Source organism: Aulostomus chinensis, chromosome 10 (genome assembly GCF_037954235.1).
Source record: "Aulostomus chinensis isolate RoL2024-O1b breed Wild chromosome 10, RoL_Achi_v1.0, whole genome shotgun sequence".
NCBI classification, from domain to species: Eukaryota; Metazoa; Chordata; class Actinopteri; order Syngnathiformes; family Aulostomidae; genus Aulostomus; species Aulostomus chinensis.
The window spans coordinates 11,449,164-11,470,775 of NC_141329.1; the positions used below are offsets into that span (position 1 = coordinate 11,449,164).

At 42.5% G+C, this 21,612-nt stretch overlaps 3 protein-coding genes across 4 annotated transcripts in view; 2 read left to right on the plus strand and 1 right to left on the minus strand.

The window, feature by feature from the left end:
• usp2a (ubiquitin specific peptidase 2a) overlaps nt 1-8,782 on the plus strand; it is a 45,855-nt gene extending 37,073 nt beyond the window's left edge. The window contains exons 4-14 of one of the 2 annotated variants that reach the window (XM_086216027.1): nt 943-993; nt 1,958-2,081; nt 2,311-2,422; nt 3,076-3,186; nt 3,917-3,981; nt 4,430-4,533; nt 4,761-4,838; nt 4,956-5,034; nt 5,424-5,528; nt 5,687-5,807; nt 7,451-8,782. In XM_086216027.1, coding sequence (XP_086072153.1) covers nt 943-993; nt 1,958-2,081; nt 2,311-2,422; nt 3,076-3,186; nt 3,917-3,981; nt 4,430-4,533; nt 4,761-4,838; nt 4,956-5,034; nt 5,424-5,528; nt 5,687-5,807; nt 7,451-7,535 — 1,035 coding nt within the window. In that variant the 3' untranslated portion in view covers nt 7,536-8,782. Of the gene's footprint in view, nt 1-942; nt 994-1,957; nt 2,082-2,310; nt 2,423-3,075; nt 3,187-3,916; nt 3,982-4,429; nt 4,534-4,757; nt 4,839-4,955; nt 5,035-5,423; nt 5,529-5,686; nt 5,808-7,450 lie in introns of both variants that reach the window. The other variant, XM_086216026.1, reaches the window with a different exon arrangement.
• Nucleotides 8,783-14,175: 5,393 nt separating this feature from the next.
• On the plus strand, nt 14,176-16,359 carry LOC147254405 (TLC domain-containing protein 3A-like). The gene is made up of 5 exons (XM_086216030.1): nt 14,176-14,380; nt 14,791-14,874; nt 14,972-15,191; nt 15,265-15,360; nt 15,460-16,359. The coding sequence occupies exons 1-5, from the start codon at nt 14,259-14,261 to the stop codon at nt 15,742-15,744; spliced, it is 807 nt and encodes a 268-aa protein (XP_086072156.1). The 5' UTR covers nt 14,176-14,258; the 3' UTR covers nt 15,745-16,359.
• On the minus strand, nt 15,903-21,404 carry gemin4 (gem (nuclear organelle) associated protein 4). Its single transcript, XM_086216028.1, has 6 exons — nt 21,380-21,404; nt 18,579-20,564; nt 18,217-18,373; nt 17,843-18,113; nt 16,945-17,652; nt 15,903-16,835 (listed from the first exon to the last, which is right to left on the minus strand). The coding sequence occupies exons 1-6, from the start codon at nt 21,387-21,389 to the stop codon at nt 16,614-16,616; spliced, it is 3,354 nt and encodes a 1,117-aa protein (XP_086072154.1). The 5' UTR covers nt 21,390-21,404; the 3' UTR covers nt 15,903-16,613.
• Between the last annotated feature and the right edge of the window lie 208 nt (nt 21,405-21,612).

Below are 21,612 nucleotides of genomic sequence, written 5' to 3' on the forward strand. Positions count from 1 at the left end.
TGGCTTGTTTGCTGATCTCAAACTCAGTGGGATTTTCTTAATTGTTTTTTGCCGAAATGCCGAAAATAAAACCTGTGGTTCATGCTAGCTTAATGTATTAATGTGGTAATGGTCAGTAAAATACTGCTGTCATGACTTTAGACCCCTTTATACGTCGTAAGAACAGATTGTTTCATGAGATTTTGTGGGAGGGGAAACATCCTGACGAGTAGAATCGTCTGCTTTGAGAGTCCCCTGATGTTCATCTGCCCATGTTCATGTAGGCTGTAGTTGGTGTTTGTGGCATTCGTCCCACCCCTCGTCGACTGTGATTTACTCAAAGTTGCAAAAAACATCAACCTTCAGCAACCAGCAAAAAAATGCTGAATGATCAGCATTCGGTGGAGAAGCTCGGTGTCACGCAGCTGGTATTTGTACTTAAATATCAAATCGCTTTGTTTTGTTAATTTATATTTTTCTTGAAATTGGCATTATGAATTATATTGATACAATGCTTAACTGTTTTTGTGGGTCTTTTGTTAGTTTGTTTTTAAACATGAGGACAAAATTAAGGGAATTGAAAAATCGGGACTACAAAGAGTAAATGACATTGCAGAGCTGAAACTTACCCGTCACAGCCAAGTGAAAGTTTTCATTTGGTTGGTGATTTCTGTTGGTTTTCTGGGGTTTGTCTAGCTGTATTTTGGGAAATGTGGGATGTTATTTTATACAAATAAGAATATGGAAACAGGGACAAACTCAAACTATTTGGTCACTGATCATCAGACATCCAGTTCAAAGTACCTTTCGTGCAGCAGACAAACAATTTGTTGATCACATGTGTAAAGCTCCTGTCATACAAACAAACCTCTGGCCATTTAGACTTCTTTGCAGATTGTTGGGAGACTTTGGAGATGAATTTAAATTTGCATCAGTATGATTATTATGTCTTTTGTCTTCCAGAACTCCAAGAGCGCCCAAGGCCTAGTAGGACTGAAGAACCTAGGAAACACTGTGAGTACAGCTGCCACATCACAATCTTATTACATCTTTCTCGGGCTGTAGAAATGTCTTATTGTAAGCCGATTTATAGTGGCGGCCATAGAGAAATCCAGTTAGTGTTTAGAGTGCTATCAGTTTGTTGATATCTGTCCATGCACGAGTGGTGATCCTGCAGACTGTCTGCCAGGCAACAGATAGGAGGGCTGATCTTAAAATACATGAATTACGTATGTGTGTGTGTGTGTTTGTGTCTATGTGTGTGTCTGTTTTGCGGTCAGTGTGTGCGCACTGAAACATAATCAGAGAGCTCTGAACTATGGACCAGCAAGGACCTCCCTCTCGCTCTCGCTCTCTCTCAAACTGGTCTGATCTCACCATGTAGCACGTGTCTCATGTGGACTCAACAGCAGCAGCCATATACTATCAACATATTGCTGCCTTTGACAATACATGTGCATGCGTGTGTCACTCATACACCATTAGAAGTTGCATCATCATGGATCGATGATGATTTATAGTTAACAGACCATCACAAAAAGAGAAGCTGGCATGACTAACCTTCAGTTATAAAAGTGTAAGTGAAAGTTTAATGGTGTGGTCTGATGTAATCCAGAGTAACATGCCTCGAGCAATCAAACAGACCAAAAATCGTAATCAAACTTGCATATTCAAGACCCTACTCCTTGTGTATCATAGACATAACATACATTACCAACCCCACTCATATGAAATGGGTCCCTAGTTGATAGAGCAACAAGTTTATAAACATAAAAATGTGCCTTTTGGCCAGCATGCTAAGAAGCTTCCTTGACAAGCATGCTAATAAAAAGGCACAAATTAATTCCGATAGCAACATACTTTTAAGTGGACTGAGGGATGCTGCAGAATTTCTTGTCTCCAGCGACTCAGGAGCAGCAGTATGATAATTCATCTGTCAAAAGAATCCAGTTTTTCAGATTGTATCATTTCTTTGCAGTGCTTCATGAACAGTATCCTGCAGTGTCTCAGCAACACACACAGCCTGCGAGACTACTGCCTGCACAACTCGCACCGCAGAGACCTTAACAACAACAGTCGCACCAACACAGCCCTCATGGAAGGTGAGAGATGTGCCGTTCAGGCCCCCTAGAGTCCAAAACAGGCACTTTACTCATTCCCTCTTTACTTTTGGATTACATTTAATTTTGTTGGCCTCTCACAAAAGCCTCTGACTGTTTGGAATCATCCGAAACTGCCTGTGAATACTTTTACCTTTGTTTCATCATCCATCTTACTGTGAAATACATATGTGCGCGTATCCTTCTAACTTGAGTTTCTTTGTGTCGTTAGAATTTGCCAAGCTGATACAGACCATGTGGACATCATCCAGCAGCGAGGCAGTCAGCCCGTCTGAATTTAAAACTCAGATCCAGAGATATGCTCCCAGATTTGTGGGATACAAGTAAGATTTAGTCCTCTTTCTCTGTTTTATGTAAATATATGTTATTGCTGCTGATTGGAGATGGCCATTTTAGTTGGTTATCCAGCACTACAAAAAGCTGTGGACAAGCACATGACAGACTACATATGTGATCTTTTTTTTACATGAAAGGATTTATTTCTTTTCATGTGCGAATAACAGCACAAGCTAAGTTGAAATAAACTTCCTTTCTCCCCCCAAACAGTCAACAGGTTGCAGCCGGACGGACCTGAGTCCTCACTCATAATAGCTGACAGCTGGTTTCCTGGTTTTTATTCAGGAACAGTGTCACATCAACAATGTCCATTAATTCTGTGAAGAGAGGGAGTGAGAAAAAATGCTCCACAATGGTCCCATTGCCCAGTGATAGCACCTTGCTAGTGTGTCTGATTCGTTTTTTACCGGTCAAGAGCATTAGTGTCTGTGGTGGGAGATTGTTTCTCATTATTAGAACTATTGTTGTCATTCATTTATTTTCTGACTCAGTGAAATTAATTCGTCAGTTGAACGAGTTGATTGATTTGCGGTTTCCATGCATCCAGCCAACCATTAACTGGTTAAAGTCTTAATGGTTCTTTATCTGGTTAATCTGGACATCCCTACCTCTGATTGACGGTTCTCTGCTTGTCTTCCAGCCAACAGGACGCTCAGGAGTTCCTGCGCTTCCTCCTGGACGGCCTGCACAATGAGGTCAACAGAGTCACCGTTAGGCCACGAGGCACCGTAGAGGATTTTGACCATCTGCCGTAAGTAACCAGCAGAAAAGAGAACACTTGCGCCGGCACCTTTCTGCACAGATGACCGAGACTCAATACAGGGTCTCATTTCTGGATTTTTTTTTAAGCACTCAGTTTAGTCTTTCAGACAGGAAGCAATGCCTGATGGTGCTTTGTAACTCCTTGCTCTGTGCACCTCATGTAACTATCACATCGACTCGCAAAGACTTTAATGTTAAAGGAGCTAGCATGACCTGTAAAGCCTTCGTTTTTGGCTGCATGCTACCATTTCCCCTCCTGTGTGAAACAGGAGGCTCAGATCAGATTAGTGCTCCAATTCTTTTTGGATATCAGTTATCTAACTGTTTGTTTAAGGGTCACAGTTAATCTCTATAACTTTAAAAATCCCTCAATTGCTCTCACACCAGGTTTAGATATGAAAAAACAATGCAGATAAAGTTATTTTCAGCTGCAGAAAATGTGTCTGTGTTTTTTTTTTTAATCCTTTAATCCTGATGACACATTTACTGTTTTTTCTGCCACCTAGATATTTAGAATAAAGTAGGTCAGATCATTAAATAGCATCTTATTACTGCTTTACCTGTTAAAATATCAACCTCTTTACTTAATCAGAGCAGCTGCACATTGGCTGGAGATGTCAAACTAGTCTACAGCATTAGTCCTGATATTTAGCAGTTGGTGGTTCTTCTCTTGGTCAAGTTGACTGTACTTTATATCAAAACTTCTTTTCCATGTTCAGGGATGAAGAGAAAGGGAAGAAGATGTGGAGTAAATACCTGGAGAGGGAAGACAGTAAGGTAGTCGGTGAGTAGACCTCTAATTTAGACATTTGTGTGAGTGTGTTTGTGTGTGTGTGTGTTACATATTGAGGACACTAGAATATATATTTAACCAACAGATTGAGGACATTTTTGGAAAGTGAGGACATTTTAGCCGGTCTCCACATCTTCAAAGGGCCGTTTGAAGGTCAAGACTTGGTTGTAGGGTCGAGGTTAGAATTAGGTTCTGGTTAGGTTTAGGGTCAAAGTTAGGGTCAGGCAGTCAGTTGAGATGGTTAGTTTTAGGGTGAGGAGCTAGGGAATGTATTATGTCCATGAAAGTCCTTACAGAGATATAAGTACAAGGATGTGTGTGTGTGTGTGTGTGTGTGTGTGTGTGTGTGTGTGTGTGTGTGTGTGTGTGAGAGAGAGAGAGAGAGAGAGAGAGAAAGGGAGAAGAGATGTAACTGAAAAACATTATCTTGCACTTCCAGACTTGTTCGTAGGGCAGCTCAAGAGCTCGCTGACCTGCAGCCACTGCGGTTTCTGCTCCACTGTCTTTGACCCCTTCTGGGATTTGTCACTGCCTATTGCCAAGGTTAGGACACAAATGCATCATAACACAAATGTCAGCTCATCAGTGAACAGGGGTGACGTGTGCATTTTCACAGAGTTGTTTTGAGTATTCCATGAATATTTGTCCTCTCTTAACACAAGCTCTCTGGTTTCCTCCCTGACTCCGTTTGTGCTTTGCTCTGTGTTTGTGTGATTGTGTGTGTGTTGTGTGCACGCTAATGTGACTGCATCTATGTTTGTGCTCAGAAGGGCTACGGTGAAGTGAGCCTCATGGACTGTATGCGGCTCTTCACCAAAGAAGATGTCCTGGATGGAGATGAAAAGCCTGTAAGTGTCCACTAGTAAACATCTTAGTGTCCAGTCCTGAATAAGATAGTTCCAAATCTTGTACTAGACAAGGTAACTTAGCTTCATTTCACGAGCTGTTTGTCTTTCTCCCCACAGACGTGCTACAGGTGTAAAGCCAGGAGGAGATGCACCAAGAAGTTCACAGTCCAGAAGTTCCCCAAGATCTTAGTGCTACGTATCTTTTCCTCTGAACTTGTCAAAACATAGATCCAGCTCAGATCATATTGAAATTACATGTGAAGTAGAATTTAGCAAAATGTTTTTTTACACAGTGAGCAGCAGCATACAGTGAGAAAAATGTGACATTGGTATGTAGCCGAGTCACTGATCACTGTCTGTGGTTTACAATTTGGAGTCATGTCATCTTATATCTTTATAAAACAAATGGTGCAGTCAGTGTTTGCCTGCTGGCCTGTTGCTCGCCTGTTTATGAGAGCTGCCAATTGGTCACACCACTCAGAAGGTGAAAGTGTCATCTTGCTTGTCAAAGCCCATACGTGAGCTTCTACATTGAAAACTGTTGACGGGGAAGTTTCTCCTTGACTCCTCCTCCTTGCTGTTCAGACCTGAAACGCTTCTCAGAGGCGAGAAGAACCAGCAAGCTGTCCACCTTTGTTAATTTTCCTATGAAGGATCTTGACCTGCGAGAGTTCGCCTCTGAAAACAGCAGTAAGTCCTAATTAGTGTTTTTCTTGTTTATTTGTTTTTGAGTTTGTTTTTTTTTGGGGGGGGGGGGCTACAGTGGAAAAAGTACTATCTGTATTTTAATAGAGATGCTTGAATGTATACTAGTATTTGAAGTAGTTTCTGTTTCTGTCCCCTTGCAGTAAATGCAGTGTACAACCTGTATGCAGTGTCCAACCACTCAGGCACCACGATGGGCGGTCATTACACAGCCTACTGTCGCAATCCCAACTCGGGGGAATGGTACACCTTTAATGACTCCAGGTACGTTGACATGGCCAAACTAAGATCAAAGATGATTCGTGCACCTCTAGGAATTGAACAATGCTTTATTCATGTAATTAAACAAAAAAAGTTTGCAATGCAGAATAAGATGAATTGACAGCAAAACTATGTAATCATAAACATTGCAAACTACGTCAGTTTGATATCAAAAGTATCATTGCAAAAGCTCTCTTTGCAAATCAGAAATCCTTTTTTCTTTTTCCTTTTTTTTGCACATTTGCAAAGTTTTGTTTGCGCTTGATGAGTTTTGTAGGCGGGACCTGTGCTGAAATGTGTAAAACAGGTGTCACCCCCCCCCCCACACACACACACACACACACACACATACACTCACCCACCGATTAAAATAGATTTTTAATCGCGAGTGTATTTCATTTTCAATCAGTCATCTTTTTGATCACAGTGTTGATCGTAACAATAACAAGAAGCATCGTGTGTGCAATTAAAAAGGTTGACATAGTAAATAGATATATCATCAGTGTAGTCTATTGCAGTGTTATGTTTACCTTCAGATGTTCATTCATAATAAATGAGAATATCTGTCAGTCTTTCAGTCTGCTATAAATGACATATTAGTGACATAAAATTACAGCAGATAAATCGATAGTCCACATCCTAACAGCCTATTTTCAGTCATTTGACCACATCAGTTGTTACCATGGCCACACAGTACTTCCAAGATAAGACAGGAAGACAGGAGAGCCAATCAGGATACAGCGAGTGAAACTGAACCGCGGTATTAATGGGAACTATAATGGTAGAACCTGCAGATAATCCACCTTCATCTTCCCGGCCGCCTCGGTGGTCTCCTCTGGGGGTTTTGCTGCTGCACACAGTCATTCATAACACACAGGCACGCACACACACACACACACACACACACACACACACACACACACACACACTCCTCCGTCCTGAGTCATACAGCATTTATTACAGGTCTCGTGTGTGCTCACAGTGTCTATCTCACCACTGTTGTAACACTGCAGCAGTTCTGCTGAACGCGTTAGATCCTTTTAAAACCAGGTACAACATGACTTCAGAAATAAGAGTGACAGGACACAGTCATGCGCTCATTGTTCCCCAGTAAATGCAAACTTGATCATATTTTCAATATTTTCTCTCATCTCATCATTCACCTATGATTGATAAGCAACATTTAATTTAAGTTTCTTTTAATGTGGGACATCTCTGTTTTGAATAAATACATTCACTGATTACTTGTAGTCTTTCCATGTCACAGATGTTCCCTGATAGTCTGTTGTGCAAGAGAAGTCAGCAGTTTGCTTCCAATTCTTAAAATCTCAATCATAATTCTTATTTGTCATAGAGATACGGGTTGTGAAAATTTGCCTCAAGACATGGAGTCAGGATTAAGTTCTTGCTGCTAGCGTGGGGACCTCTCGTGGCCCAGGAAATATCAAATTGGAGTTTGAGCCAAAACGGTGCCTCAGCGGTGTTGAAATGAAAAGTTGCAACTTTCAACAGAATTTTAAATCTAGTTGAGTTGTTCTCTATTATACACTCTCAAAATTATGTGTATCGAGTTTTCATTTTGTCTTGTGTTTCTGGGACATACTAACCTACGCCTCTCGTTGTCCTCCATTTCTCTCCATTTCCAGAGTAACGCCAATGTCCTCCAGCCAAGTGCGCAGCAGCGACGCCTACGTCTTGTTCTACGAGCTGGCTTCCTCCTCGCGCATGTGAGGCCTCCTGGAAGAGGGCGGGCCGCAGCACCACTCATGATGGTTGGACAGCTGGAGAAGGAGAGTTGGTGGAGCTGTAACCTATTTTGGACATATATATCAAACACACATACTCACACACATGAAGTGACACACCCCCACTTGATCAGGCTGTGTCTCTCAGCAGAGAGTGAAGAAATGGAAACCACAGGAGCCTGAACCACCAGCCCTGACTCCTTCGTCTCTCTGTCTTCAGTCCTGTTGCTCATTCTGAGTGGAGGTGTGTGTGTTTAATGTGTGAGTGTGCGAGGCTGAAACAGGGCAATAATCCAGTCGGACTGACCAACCGATGAATCCGTCTCCATCTCAGAAGCCCCTCTCTATGCACCGCAAACCGAACTCTGATCCTGACTGCGCCTTTGCTTCTTCTTGAATTCTCGACCTCCTTGTTTGCCTCAAACCATTACACTGACTTGTTGCATTTTTTTTCTGCGTTGAATTTTTGTTGTTTTTATGTTTTGGGGGGGCAGAGGGTTTTTTTTCCTAGCACCATGATCATCATCACCTCTCGGGACTTTGGATAAACTGTATGAGGACTGCTCGTGGTTAGAAGGAGCTTGCAGCCCACCGGCCTGCGTAGTTTTTCACACCTTTCACTTCTTCACTTCCACTGCACCAGAACACTCCCACTTATTTGTTAGCTTCCTCTCTCTCTCTCTCTCTCTCTCTCTCTCTTTCTAAAAGGAGTGGGGAGGCCGGTGGCACTGTGAGCGTTGCACGTCTCAGAGGACAAACGTCTAACTTCAGTTTAATTTAATTTTTTCTTTCCCACGTGTGGCTGCTACTGATGTTTTCAAAGTGCTGTGAATGAATGAATGGACAGTTTGGATCTGCTATGGATTAGTAATTTAGACAAAAAGAACGGTAACAATCCTCATTGGTCAGTATGAGGTCTTTTCTTCCTCTCTTGTTTCATGCCATTGAAAAACACGGAAAGAATGTTTTAAAGAAGAAGAAGAAGAAAAAAAATCACTATATCTGTATATTTTTATATCATCATGCAATATAGAGAATGTACTATTCAATGGTGCTGAAAATGACCCATAACTGTTTTCAGTTGGTTTATTTACCAGGTTTCAAGAGAGAAAAAAAAGTTATTATTTATGCTTACAGGTGACAATGTGATGAGTCACACTTTTTAACAGTGGCAGTCAAACACGAGTAAATATATATAAATATATATATGAATAAAAGTCAACAAGTTTAACTTTCGGTCTTCTTCTTCCTTTTTTTGGAAAGCATTCCCATGAATTGAGTCTGCCATGTTGACGGTGTTGTTGAGCTGAGATGCCGGTAAAAACATGTCGTACTTGGCAAGAAAGAAAGAAACGGTGAACTTGATCTTTGACCACCAAAGTCTTTTCAGTCTATCACTGATTCCCAGTCAAAGCCCACAGTCAGCAACTAGTGGAATCAGTTCTTTCATAGGAATGGACAGCTTATGTCATGTATAGAATTTTTAAACATATAAATTCCCAGCTACACCCAAAGAGTATGCTATGCTTTTTGACGCAATACCTGCAGGTATCAGAATGCTCCTCAAAGGTATGCAGCCAAGTTCACAACTTGTTCCTCCCCCCAATCTTGTAGACACAGAAAAAGAGAAAATTTGTCTGACAAACTGCAAAAACAATAATAGGAATATTTGTGCTTTATTTCAGAGAGAATTTGTATCTATTCCGTATGTAGTTTCTTACTGGAATTCTTTTGTAAGTGATATTAATTGGAAAAGAGTATGGACAATTCCCAACAAATTTCTTGTAACAAACAAGATGAAAGAAGTCTCATTCAAAATAATTCATCAATATCATCCTGCTCACCGTTGCATGGCAAAGTTTAAAAGGGGCGTTGACTGCTCTTTCTGTGGAAGCCACCCGGAGACTATTCAGCACCTCTTCTGGATCTGCTCACGCTCCACGTTTTGGAAGGACTTCAGCAGGTTTATTGTTGGACAACTCTACAAACACTTCACTTAAAAGTGGGAAAATATTCTGTTTTGTTTTTCTCAGAAGACAAAGAAAAGTAGACGTATATTTCCTTGTAAATTTGTCAATTATATCAGCAAAATACTGTCTCCACAAATGCAAGTACAGCAACCAAAAACCTGCTTTCAAGCATTTTTATAATGATACCCTCTTTTTTATAAAAATGATTAGTGGCTCACTTAACAAAAAGGCAGCAAAAACAATGACTATCTGTACTACCTATAAATTGTTTGATTGTATGTAATGTGTTCATTTTTACCCCCTGGCAGGTATTTTCGTACTTCTTTTCAGTATACAAACTATTATTTGTGTACTCAAGTTGTTTGTTTGATTAAATTTTAATTTAAAAAAAAGGTTAGCTTCTCTGCTAGCTACCCTAGCTTAGCTTTTGTATGTGACAGCTAGCTGAGGGTGACATTACGATTACAAGTAGTGACCCATGTTAGCTTGAAGTTGACATTTTGTTGTTTCCCCACATTTCTTTTAAAATTTTAGGAGGAACTGGTGCGAAACTATATTCTGTAAAAAAAAAAAAAATTAAAAATAAAAAATGTTCTGACCTTGTAAAAAAAAAAAAGTTAGCAACTAGTGGTTACAAGCTAAGGAGCTAGCTTATAGAGAAAAAACAAAGAGTAAAAATAGATCTTAAAGAGAGAGAAAACTATTTTTACTAGCATGCTTCTGTGTTAAGCCAGAAACTAAATAAAGTATATATACTTAAAGTTGTGTAATTCAGCAATTGTGCAACGATTCAAGTTGACAACTTGATGTGTCATTGTCTTCACAACATTAGATATAAAGATGAGGATCAGCATCAGCATGTTATGCCCAGTCGTTTTAGTTTTTTTTTTAACCTTCAGGAAATCGTACAGGTCTACCAGCTGGATGTTAGGAATCTGACCTACGGCACAGCATATTGTAAGAAGAATCACACATCCATGATCATCTTGAGTAGAGACAGCTCAACCAGCTCTCTTATCAGCTTATCACTGCAGGGACACTGTTTTTCTTTGACAGATCGCTAAATAATCATTATGGAAGTGCCACGGCCTGGCCTACTTCCTGACGCCCCATTATCTGCACTTGGCCTACTTATGCGGTCTGAGCCTCGCAGCCCCATATTGAGATCTGATGCTATGACAGGTCCAGCAGTCAGGAATAGTTCTGTAGGTCGGCACCTGTTGGAATCTGACATGACAGTGACATCAGAAATTGATGTAATAAATAAGGGCTGTAAAATGGATTCTATCAGGGGCTGAAAGCACAGAGCGATTATCATTCAAGCAATGACTGTCAAGCCCTACAAATAAATGTCTTGAGGTAAAGAGGTTGGGTTTTGTTTTTTAACCTTTTTTTTTTTTTCTTAACTTCTTTGTCACTTTGCGGCTCCAGGAAGAACCAGCCATGTATATTTGGCCAAAAGCTAACAGCACCCCATACTCACTAACCACCAACAACAGCAAAACCGTCCAAAAACATTGTTACCAAACACTTAAATATATCACGTGGTGTAATCCACAAACACAGACTTGCCTTGTCTTGTTTGTCTGAGAAACATTCCCTGGTGAACAAAATAAACTAAATATATGCTCTACATCTTAACATACTTATAACATACTTAGAAATGAACAACTTCAAAAGACCTGAGCAATGCACACGCCAAGTCAGACATCAGTTGGAAGAGTAGTTGCTGAGTCAGACATACACACAGAGATCCTGTGCTGCTCTGGGGCTTTTATTGACTCACATCCCTGAACTCAACAGGCTTAATATTTGAGACAGGCATCTATAGGGGACAGGCCCTTGAAGTCCTTTGAGCTGTCTCGCTCAGCAAAGGTGGAATAATATCAAATAAGTGTCCCACATCAAAATACTAGTAAGCCTACTTTACTTTCATATTAATTCACTGTTCAAAATAAGAAAAAAGTTTATCAAAGGGTATGTAGAACATGTCATATATATACATTTTTTTGGACCATTTTTAAACAACACTTGTCCTAAAACGGACTGAGGATAACAACCAGGGTCATTTTCTCCTATTTAGCCAATTATAGCACAAACACATCCTCTGTCTACAGGGATCTTGTCAAAGTATGTGACATGTCCAAGTATAAGTACAGTTTAGCAACAGTATTTATAGCAAACTGAGATTTACAGAGGGAACATCTTGTTTTGAGTTTCTCAGTTTTGCTGTAAACAACTGCTTGGAACCCAGGTAACGCTGAAGCCAGATCAGTGAAATCCCTCTGACTGGGGCATCTTGCGCTTCCTTTTGGAGTCTGTAAGTCCGTTTATTCCTGATGAAAACCTCTGGGATCTCTGTTGTGTTTGTGAAGCTTGATCTCCTCCTCACTACTCCAAGTGTCCCCTTCATCGCCCAGTGGAGTCTCATGCTGGAGCCCTGTGCAGGACTCCATTGGGTAACTCCAGAACAAAAAATAGTCTAATATCTGTCCAGGAATTTGGTTGCAGAGGTGAGACTATGAGAGGAGTTGAGCCCTACCGGATCCAGATAGCAGCAGTTGGGCTGGGCCCAGATGGGCAGCCTGACTGGAGGATGACAGGGGATTGATGTCAGTATCCCTGAAGGAAGTCACTACAATTGTCAAACAATTCCACAAAACCCTGAGAACTGATGAGTTACATTCAGCAATGCTGAAGGTCGTGGGGGTAGGAGCTCTGTCTTGGATGACGCATCGCTTCACTGTTGTGTGAAAGTCTGGGGCAGAACCGAGGGAGTGACAGTAACTGGGCTGGGGGTTCTCTTCAAAAAGAATGAACAGAGGTTGTGAGCCAATTACAGAGGCATCACATTCTTCATCCTTTCTGGAAAAGTCCACTCTGAGAATGGACTGTTGAATCTCAGACTGAAGAGCAACACTGTGGATTCCGTCTTGGTCATGGAACAACCTACCAACTCCTAGGGAGGGCCTGGCCCTCCCTGATGCACAGTGACTGCTGGAACACCTGAATGCCAAATCCCACAAGACTAAACTTTTATCACAGGTTAAATGAAAGGGTTTTGTATGTCTTGTGTTTGTTTCAGGTAAAAAAAAGTAAAGAAATTAATAAAGACTGTGGTTGCTAACAGAAGACTTAACGAGAATTTAAATTCGTGTTGGGTTCTCTCCTTCCACACGCCAAAAACATGCCAGTGAGGTTATTTTGAGACTCTACGTCGCCTGTAGGTGTGAATATGAATGAGACTGATTGTCAGTCACAATATGTGAGCGTGGGTGTGTATCTCTGGCCGTAGAAGGAATCGTCCAAACCCTTCACACTGATGGCAAAAGCTCGTATCAAAGCAAATCAGCAGATGTCCCATGAATATCAGCTGTTTTGCTGAGTGAAAACTATTTGGGCTGTTATTTAATTGCCAAAATAATTAACAGACACCACAGGGAAACAAACCCCGTGCCAGTGGACCAGGAGTACGATCACCAGTGCCTTTTGCTCCTTTAACAGGGGATGGAGGCAAAAATTGCATCGGTAACATCGTCTGAGTGACACATGTTCGGCCCTCATTATCCTACGTTTTTGAGCAAATGCAGATCACGATGGAAGCAGATGGAATAAGAGCAATATATGAACGCTTTACGTCTGTTGTTCTGAATGCTTTTGATATCACAGAGGAAGATTTCATTTGGTGTCCACTATCAGAGTTGTCAGAAGGGGTTCATTTGATCAAGGTAACACATTTGATTTATACTCCACGAGGCTACGTGTTCGGAAATGGGTTTTAATTCACGTTTTATTCTTTACTCTAGAAGAAGAAAAAGCTTTAGTACAGTATAACCTTCCCTAACACTTTAATGTTCCATACTAATTAGCTGTTGTTCATCCTGAAAAGTCATGACTCAAAACGTGGCATTTACCAAAAATGTTGCATTTTTGATTCACTTATTAAAAGCTAGAAAACGAATGTGAAGGTTGTTCAACTGCTGTCACCCTCAAGGATTCAGGAAATCTAAAAAAAAAAAAAAAAGAAAAGAAATAAATTCAAGCTGAAACAATTCACCCCATCGACTGAAACTAAATAACGACTGTGTTCTTCTGACCCCTAGTGGCCGAAACCAGCGTAAAATCTCAATACAGTACATACCCTCTTATACGTGATACTCATCAATAAATATATGAACTTATTCCATTTAAATTCCACCTGTAAAAAGGTCTGTTGAATCGTTTTACTGACATATGACCTGCGGAACATCAGTGTTAATGGAATGATGACAGTAAAAACCCTCCTGAAGCGTCAGCTCAAGATGAAGAGGTCTGCAGGTGAGAATAACAGGGAGGGCGCCATTGCTGGTCTATCTGTCCACCCTCAAACACTTCCTGTTTCAGGGTCGCAAGGGGGCTGGAACCTATCCAGCTGTCATCAGTCAAGAGGTGGGGTATTCCAGGACACCAAAAAACACTCAACCATAAGAAATGCATGGTGTAAAATTACAGAAGTGAGACCATAAAAACAACAATTCTCAAGTACTTTTTTTCGACATACTAAAGCCAAAGCATGAATTCGCGTAGTTGTACTCGTTTTTTCGAAGGCCAAGCTGTGAGATCGTTTGTCGTGATTCTACGCGCCTACAGGTGGCGATATGAATCCATCAAGTTGTTTTGTAGAAGAACGCACGAAGAAGAATAGTTGGGCAATAAAGTGCGAATTCGACTGGGTAGAGAGGAAGGTCTCGGTTAAAACAATGCTTTCTGCCTTGGTTTGTGGCTCTATTGTGTTTCCAGGACTCTTCTACAGTTCCATTAAAATACTAAGATCAGTTTTCGCGCACTGGAGCGATGCCGACGTGGTTTGCATCAGCGAGAGGTCAGCATTTTCTCCTGTCGGTGTCCTCGCTGAATTCATAGACATATAAACGCTCATGTATCTCCATATATAGCTCTATGTATGTAGCGTTCACTCGTCTGTGGTTAAACTCCGTGAAAACAGTGCGCATTTTCAAGTTGTCTTGCATGAGATTAATTCGTACAGGTCATCCTTATAAATCCGTGAACACGAATTTATTTAAGAGGACTTAAGTTTTACGCAATAATATCGTTGCGTGGTGTTTTTTCTGTTTGCCGAAGACACCGCGTTGGACCAGTGAATATGATGCGTGCTTATGTTGTTCACGTTGATGCGTTGGTACCAGGTATAAATGTCTAAATTAAATGTCTCAATCTTTCAATGGAGTTTCGTATGTGCTCTGATTTCTGGGGTTCTTGCCGTCTTTTTAGACTGGTTTCCGCCATCCATGCGTCCTTAGCTACCGCCTCTGGAGTCACGGTCGTGACGTCGTGCAGTGATGTCATGACTGACAGGTTTGAGTTTCACGTATACCCCAATATCTAATGGCAACCGTTCAAATAAGTCAAGTGCATGATTTACCTTAGATGTTCATTGTCACCCTGCACACAGTCACTGGCTTGTACAAAGTTTTGTTCTGTTTGGAGCTCCCTACATGGCTACTGATATCTACGCCATGTACCTGAGCCACTACCATCTGCAGAGGGTCAGAGGTCAGGCCAGTTCATACAGCTGCCACTCTCTTCAGACACTTAAGACGTTCCTCACCAAGGACTGGATACTGGTTCTCCATCACCTGGCGCTGATCCTTATTTTCATGCCCATCACTCTGGTAACAAATCAGTTTCTACACATTATTGGTCTGGTTATTATGAAACTATCTGTTTACTGTATCTGATATTCAGTTCTTCAGAAGAGGACTGGGCGATTTCTTCATCGGTTGCTTTTTAACCTCAGAGCTCAGCACTCCCTTTGTTGCTATAGGGAAGATCCTCATCCAGGTAAACCTTGAGAGCATCATTAGTGTCTCTCCCAAGACTGTGACCTTTCCTAAAACAGTGTGTTTTTAAGTATTTTCTTTATGCGCGTCCCTGCTTCAGCTGGGCCTCGATGACACCCGGCTGCACAGAATCAACGGCGTCATGGTCCTCTTGACTTTCTTCACCTGTAGGATCTTGGTCTTCCCCTTCATGTATTGGATGTACGGCCGACAGTTTGGGATCCCCTTGCACAGAGTGGCCTTCCATCTTCCTCTGCACTGTAATGTCGGCAACCTGGTGATCCTTGCGCCACAGATCTACTGGTTCATCCTCCTGCTGAAGAAAGCTAAGAGACTCTACCTGAGACAGAGGACAGGGAAGGCAGATGGACCAAAGACGGACTGAAGATTCCACCAAGATAACCAAATTGTTCACTGAGAGGACAGACAGGAAGGAAATAGATGTCAGTTCCCTACAGAGACTGAATGTAAACAAAGTTGTCATGTTTTATATCCAACACCCAAAAAAATGAGCAGCGGCAGTCATGACTCGGTATCACCTCTTGAGGAGCAAAATGGTACTAGAAGAAATCCCGGCGCTTATATAGGTGCTTACAAACGATGCCTTTAATTCCTCGATGACTTTCTTTTATAACTCAGATCTTTTTTCCTCTGATTTAGTTCCTTGTTCATTGTCTCTCTCTGTTGCCCTTGTACATCGTTGTTCCAGGATGTCTCCTTGGATCAATGTTTCTTTACACTACATAATTAGGCAGCTGATCCTATTTATTTTAAAATGGAGGTGTACATGTTTGCTCTCAGGAATGATGTGTCCTAGCTTTACTGTGTGACAGATTGTACATTACAGTTGTGTATATTGATTAAGAACATACTATTCTGCAGAAAATGTCTATAGGTATAATAAATGAATGCTGAGTGGATAAAGTTATTGAGTTCTGTATTAATTGTAATTCTGTGCTCCTGAAGAGTTTGAGGATGAACATCAAGGTGCCTCAGTTACCAAGTTGATAAATTAGTAACTTCATTGCAAATAAACCATTTTAATTAACTTTCTATCTCAGTTCACATTTTGAATTTAGAAAAGAATATTAATCAGGCAGCTCAAAGACATCCGATGTGATATGACTTCACACAGTTTCCCAAACCATCACTTAATCTTTAGTGACGCATGACATTGAAAAGTTTTCCCAGCAAACGAGGTCAAAATCTACGTTTTAATTGCTACACTGAAGAAAAATCGCATGAATGAGGTCGTCAAGCTGCAGATGACACGAGCTGAGCGATCTTCTGCTTGAGAACTCTCTTCATCTCCTGGTTTTCCAGGTTGTCTGTGATGGTGGAGAAGAAGTGCCTGGTGTTGTCGCTTTCCAGTGGGCTGCTGCTATCTGGAAAGGCAGCCATGATGGCCTCATAGTGACTGAGGACCTCCAGACTAGAGAGGAACAGGGGCTCACACTGGCCCTCTGGCATCATCACCTGAGGACGAAACCGAGCGGAGTTTCAGTTAGAGGAGAAAAATACACAAAACACCTGACATCTTGAGGGTGAGGTGGCAGAACTGTAGTTCTTTGTTAATAATTTCTACCTGGATGTGCTGAATGTGACAGAAGAGCTGGCTCAGAACAAAAAGTACTTCCTGGCTCAGAACTCTCTCCGCCTTTTCTTCCATTTGAGGCTCTTTACATTTCAGACGAGGACCTTCTTCAAGCTGAACATCTTTTGAAGAGTCCTCAGGTGTTTCACAAACTTTGACTGAAGTGCAGGACAGACCAGAGTCTCTGGACATTTTTGTCTGAGCACCAGATGATGGCAGTGGCAGTTTGGCTCTAAGTGAATTCATCATCTCCCTCACAGCATGGGCGTATAACCTGCCAACATGTGCCCAGCTGTTGCCCAACATCCAGTGGGAGCAGCTGGACCCACACAGCAGCTGCAGGACCCGGAGCAGGAGGACTGACAGGCAGAGCTCAGAAGCAAAGCTCCTCAGATCCAGAAGGGGCAGGAAATCCACATACTCCAGCGAGAAAGGAACATGGAGGCGGCCAGAAGCGATCAGCTCCTTCAGCGTTCGCAGTAGTCTGCTCCACTGGGAGACAGAGCACCAGGGGAGTATCTGAGTCAGCGCCACCAGCAGGCCTTTGCTGAACATGCTGACATGGTCGGCCTGTCGCTGGTCCAGAGAGAGACAGGACAGCATAAAGGACTGCAGGGAGTCCGATAAAGAGCTGCACTCCATCCAGGCCAGGAGACCTGTGCCCTGACCATACTGGGGCAGATCCAGACTGGACCAGTCCTGCAGGAGACACACAGTAAACATGCTAGCAGAAACACCTGGTTCAGAGAGAAAATGGTCCTCCCCCTGGATGGTACATCACTACAGATTCATTATCTGTTTAGATTTGATTGAGTTGCATTTTTGTATCGGACACAAGGACATAATTTCTATCTTAAAAACATTCAAATCATTACAACAGGAGTCCTACCTGCTCAGGTAGATCACAAACCATCAGCAGGGATGAGGGCACCTCATTTTTGAAGTGCTCACCCCATACTGGCTTCAGATGGAAGTAAACTGTCCAGTCCAGTCCCTCCATCTTGTTGTAGAGCCAGAACAGAGCTCTGGACCAGCGGCTGGGGTCTGCATTCACCTCTGCAGCAACCACATCTGCCAGTTTGGTCAGCACTGTCACCAGCAGCTCCTTCATGTCCATGGACACAGGGTGGACAACACCCTCTAGTGGCTGGTCCCAGCACCTGGCAGAGGATGATCAGTTCAGGAATCGAACAATGAAATATCAATGGAAATCTGGACGTGGATTCGAGGACAGACAGAAGGGTAGTATTTCTTTGTGTCAACCTGAGGGTCTGGTTGTGAAGCTGAGCCAGGACATAGAGCAGAGGGAAGGGAGAACAGCCTAGCACCCAGTGAGGAGCAGAGCCTGGTTCCTGGACATCCACACACAAGGCGGTGTGGAGAAGCTTTAGGCTCAACTCAAGGTCAACAGAGCTCTGACCTAGAAGGAACATTGAGGGGTAAAGAGCTGTGACACATTTCCGCAGCAATCGTAGTGTTGATTTAAACCATGTTAATCACTGAGCATATTTTGTTATCGGTTTGTATTCCACATTTAAAGCTGCTTCACTGCACTTGGTAAATAGGAGATTCCTAAAAAAAAAACAAGTATGGAGGACAGTTTTAAATCATCGGCCAACACTTACTCGTGAAGGAGAGGTGAGGGAGGACAAAGCTGCTCACAACCTCCTGTGGTGACAGAAACTTCCTTTCTTCAGCCTCATCGGCCAGAACTGGAGTCATCAACAGACCCAGAAACTTGAGCAACTGCTCCTTTTCACTGCCTGACAATGATCTAGCCCCGATCATTTCCTGTAGACACCTGCAGATCAGACTGTGACCACTCGCTGGGTGTCTTTCTCCATCTTTATTTTCACTTGCCACTTTTCTTTCTCCCTGTCCTCCAAGTCCAGGCAGCTGCTGCAGGATCTGAGCCATGAGAGCAAAAGCCCCTTTATTGAAAATTGCAGAATGGCAGCAGGCTCTCAGCGTGGCCTCTGGGTCCTGAAAGGCCACTCTGGCTACTAAAGCGACTGCTGTGCTCAGGTTACCCTGCAACGCTCCACCGCCTCCCTGGATGATGCAGTTGAAGGCCATATTGAGCTCCTGCTCAAACCCGTCTGTAACAGCAGAGGGGACAGAGCATCCAAAGAATCCCCTGCTGGAAAATCTCAGTATGGCAGCCAACGCTTTATTCTTGTCCTCTAAAGAAAGCGCAGAAAAAACATCTGTGACAACTTTCATCAGCTTCCTGCACTGAATCACACTCAAGTCCTGGCTGTCCAGTCTGCTTGTGAGGGTCGAGGTGAGTTTGATCAGGGTGTCAAGATGCTGGAAGGCTGCTTGGTTCTTTTCCAGACAGTCCATCCACTGCTCACCACATCCTGCCCAGCTCTGCTCACCAGCAAATAATGAAGCAAGGTTCTGATAGTCCTCCAGACGGTGACTGATGATGGTCACAGTGATCCTCATGTTCACCTCGGGGGTGCTCTCTAAGGTGGGGAACGACAGGGACTCCAGCAGAACTCTCAGTGCATCTTTCTCTTCAGTGTCAGTTTCGGTCATACCTTTAGATGGTTCTTTTAGAGCCGTCAGGACTCTGTGGACACTTTGCTGTAGTTTGAAAGTTGTGTAGGTGGGAATAGAGTCATTTGATAATTTCAGCAAGCCACCGTTTTGCCAAAACTGTGCAAGTTCTGTTACAATCCTCAAGGCTTCAGTGACGTTCATCTTGCTATGCCGAAAAGGAGACGGTCTGTGAGAGGCACTGAGGTCTTGCTGAGCCTCCAGAATAAGTTCCGGACTCAGTTTCTCATTATTCTTCTCTCTGATGCTGACACTTTTGAACAAGAAGTGCATCTTCTCTTCAGTACTAAGTATGGCTCCTTGTTCTATCAGGTAGGATGTGTAAAGTACATCAAGAGCAATAGAGAGAGCAAGGAGACAGAGCTCGGTCATACATATGTGGTCCTTCATGTCTTTCAGTGCATGAAGGAGAATGTACAGAACATCAGTGTGTGGCAATGATGCAGACGTGTCCAGTTTCATCCTCTTGGCCTGAGGAGTCCCTATAGCGGACTCAAGATGAGCAAACTGGTTAGCGAACAGCATCTCTATGCTATCGCCTCCCCCCACTCTCTCCTTATCTCGGCCTTTCCACAGTTCCCACCACAACTCTAAAAGGAAGCGGACATCATCCTCACGCGTAGGGCTGATCATCACATGTTGCACGAGTCTTTCCAGCTCAGAGCAGATTTGAGATTGAGGAAGACACAGGAGGAAATTGGCAAATATATCTGCAGCTGAGATGGACTTTAGCAGCTCCAGCAGGACAACATGGTTGACCTCCGGGAGGGCGTTCTGGAGGGCAAACAATGGGTTCTCTCTCCATGCCGTCTCTATATCCTCTCCAGCCTCTCTGCACAACAACTTCAACCACACCACACAGACTAATTTCTTTTTCCAGCAGGCAGTCTTGCTATTGTTGAGATCCTCCTCGCCACTGATTTCTTTGAGTGCTGCAAGGACTGGATACCCCACCCTGTTCCAGTCAGCTTTTTCAAGGGAGCACAGGGAAGAGGGGTGACATAGCTTGTTCACCAGGAGGAAAGCGCCTTGAAGAATGGCTGATTCTGAAAGTAAAAGACAATTTTTCATGAGCTAATCTCATTTCAGGACTTTCAAAATATTCACAGTTTTACCACCAAATCAACAATGTGACGTTTGGTCGGTCAAGGGTAGGATCTAATGAAGAGGATTTGAGTTGGGATATCACATTGGGAATATCGGAGTCGGATACCAATACTGACTCTGTTGACTAGTTGGAAATTGTATTGATGGCGCCAATCCATGCACCAAACAAGATTCCATTTCATTTCATGACTTTTGCTGTACTGTGGACCTTCCTTAGCGTTTAAGGAGACATATCATGGACCAATACACGAGCTGTTTGAAAGAACTGCTCAGGAAATTAAGACATTTGTGCATATTTCCAGACTTTCTGCGAGTGACTATTGCCTCGTGATGTCACCTTAAACATAACGTGAACAAGTATAATGTACACCTACAGTATTGGTTTGACAATCGAAACTGAGTAAATCTGGACAAGTGCATCCCTCGCAAGGACGGGGATCTTCCTCGTCAGTTTTGTTAGTTTACAGAGCATTCCAAGAATTACTCGACATCACTATCACTTTCCCACTATTGAAAAATTAATTTCTTGCACTCGTATCCGCTCAGCTCCAAACCAATCTGCTTTCTATACCATCCAGCTTCACCTTAAAATATCTGGATACGTGATTTTCTTCTAATAAAATATACCTATATACACGATACAAAACAATAGCGTCTACATGCATTTAGACTCTTAAAATTACTCGAAATTTCAGGTACGTTCCGCGGCAATACACATGCTCAAGCGTAAATTCAATAAAAGAGCGAAACTTACCTTTATCCATGATAATGGAGGCTGCGAAGAGCAGTTCAACTAAACGGTCTAGCAAGTTCTTATCAGATTTGAATTCGCTTTTACCAGATTTAAAACAGTGAGCCAGGAGGTAAACAAAACCACAACCAGTACTTCAAACTATGCTATAATGAGGCTAATATAACACATAATTCAATGTTGGACCAGTTTTCGGCAGCTTTAGCACTGCATGCAACATCACGTCTACATTTTGT

What these genes read in the sequence shown, in the direction of transcription:
- LOC147254405 (XM_086216030.1), top strand. Translation starts at nt 14,259, where the DNA reads ATGCTTTCTGCCTTGGTTTGTGGCTCTATTGTGTTTCCAGGACTCTTC. An exon ending in AGTGATGTCATGACTGACAG is followed by an intron (nt 14,875 to 14,971) that starts GTTTGAGTTTCA and finishes CCCTGCACACAG; the next exon opens with TCACTGGCTTGTACAAAGTT. An exon ending in TTTTCATGCCCATCACTCTG is followed by an intron (nt 15,192 to 15,264) that starts GTAACAAATCAG and finishes TCTGATATTCAG; the next exon opens with TTCTTCAGAAGAGGACTGGG.
- gemin4 (XM_086216028.1), bottom strand. An exon ending in CTTCACAACCAGACCCTCAG is followed by an intron (nt 18,114 to 18,216) that starts GTTGACACAAAG and finishes ATCCTCTGCCAG; the next exon opens with GTGCTGGGACCAGCCACTAG. An exon ending in GTCACATTCAGCACATCCAG is followed by an intron (nt 16,836 to 16,944) that starts GTAGAAATTATT and finishes TTTCGTCCTCAG; the next exon opens with GTGATGATGCCAGAGGGCCA.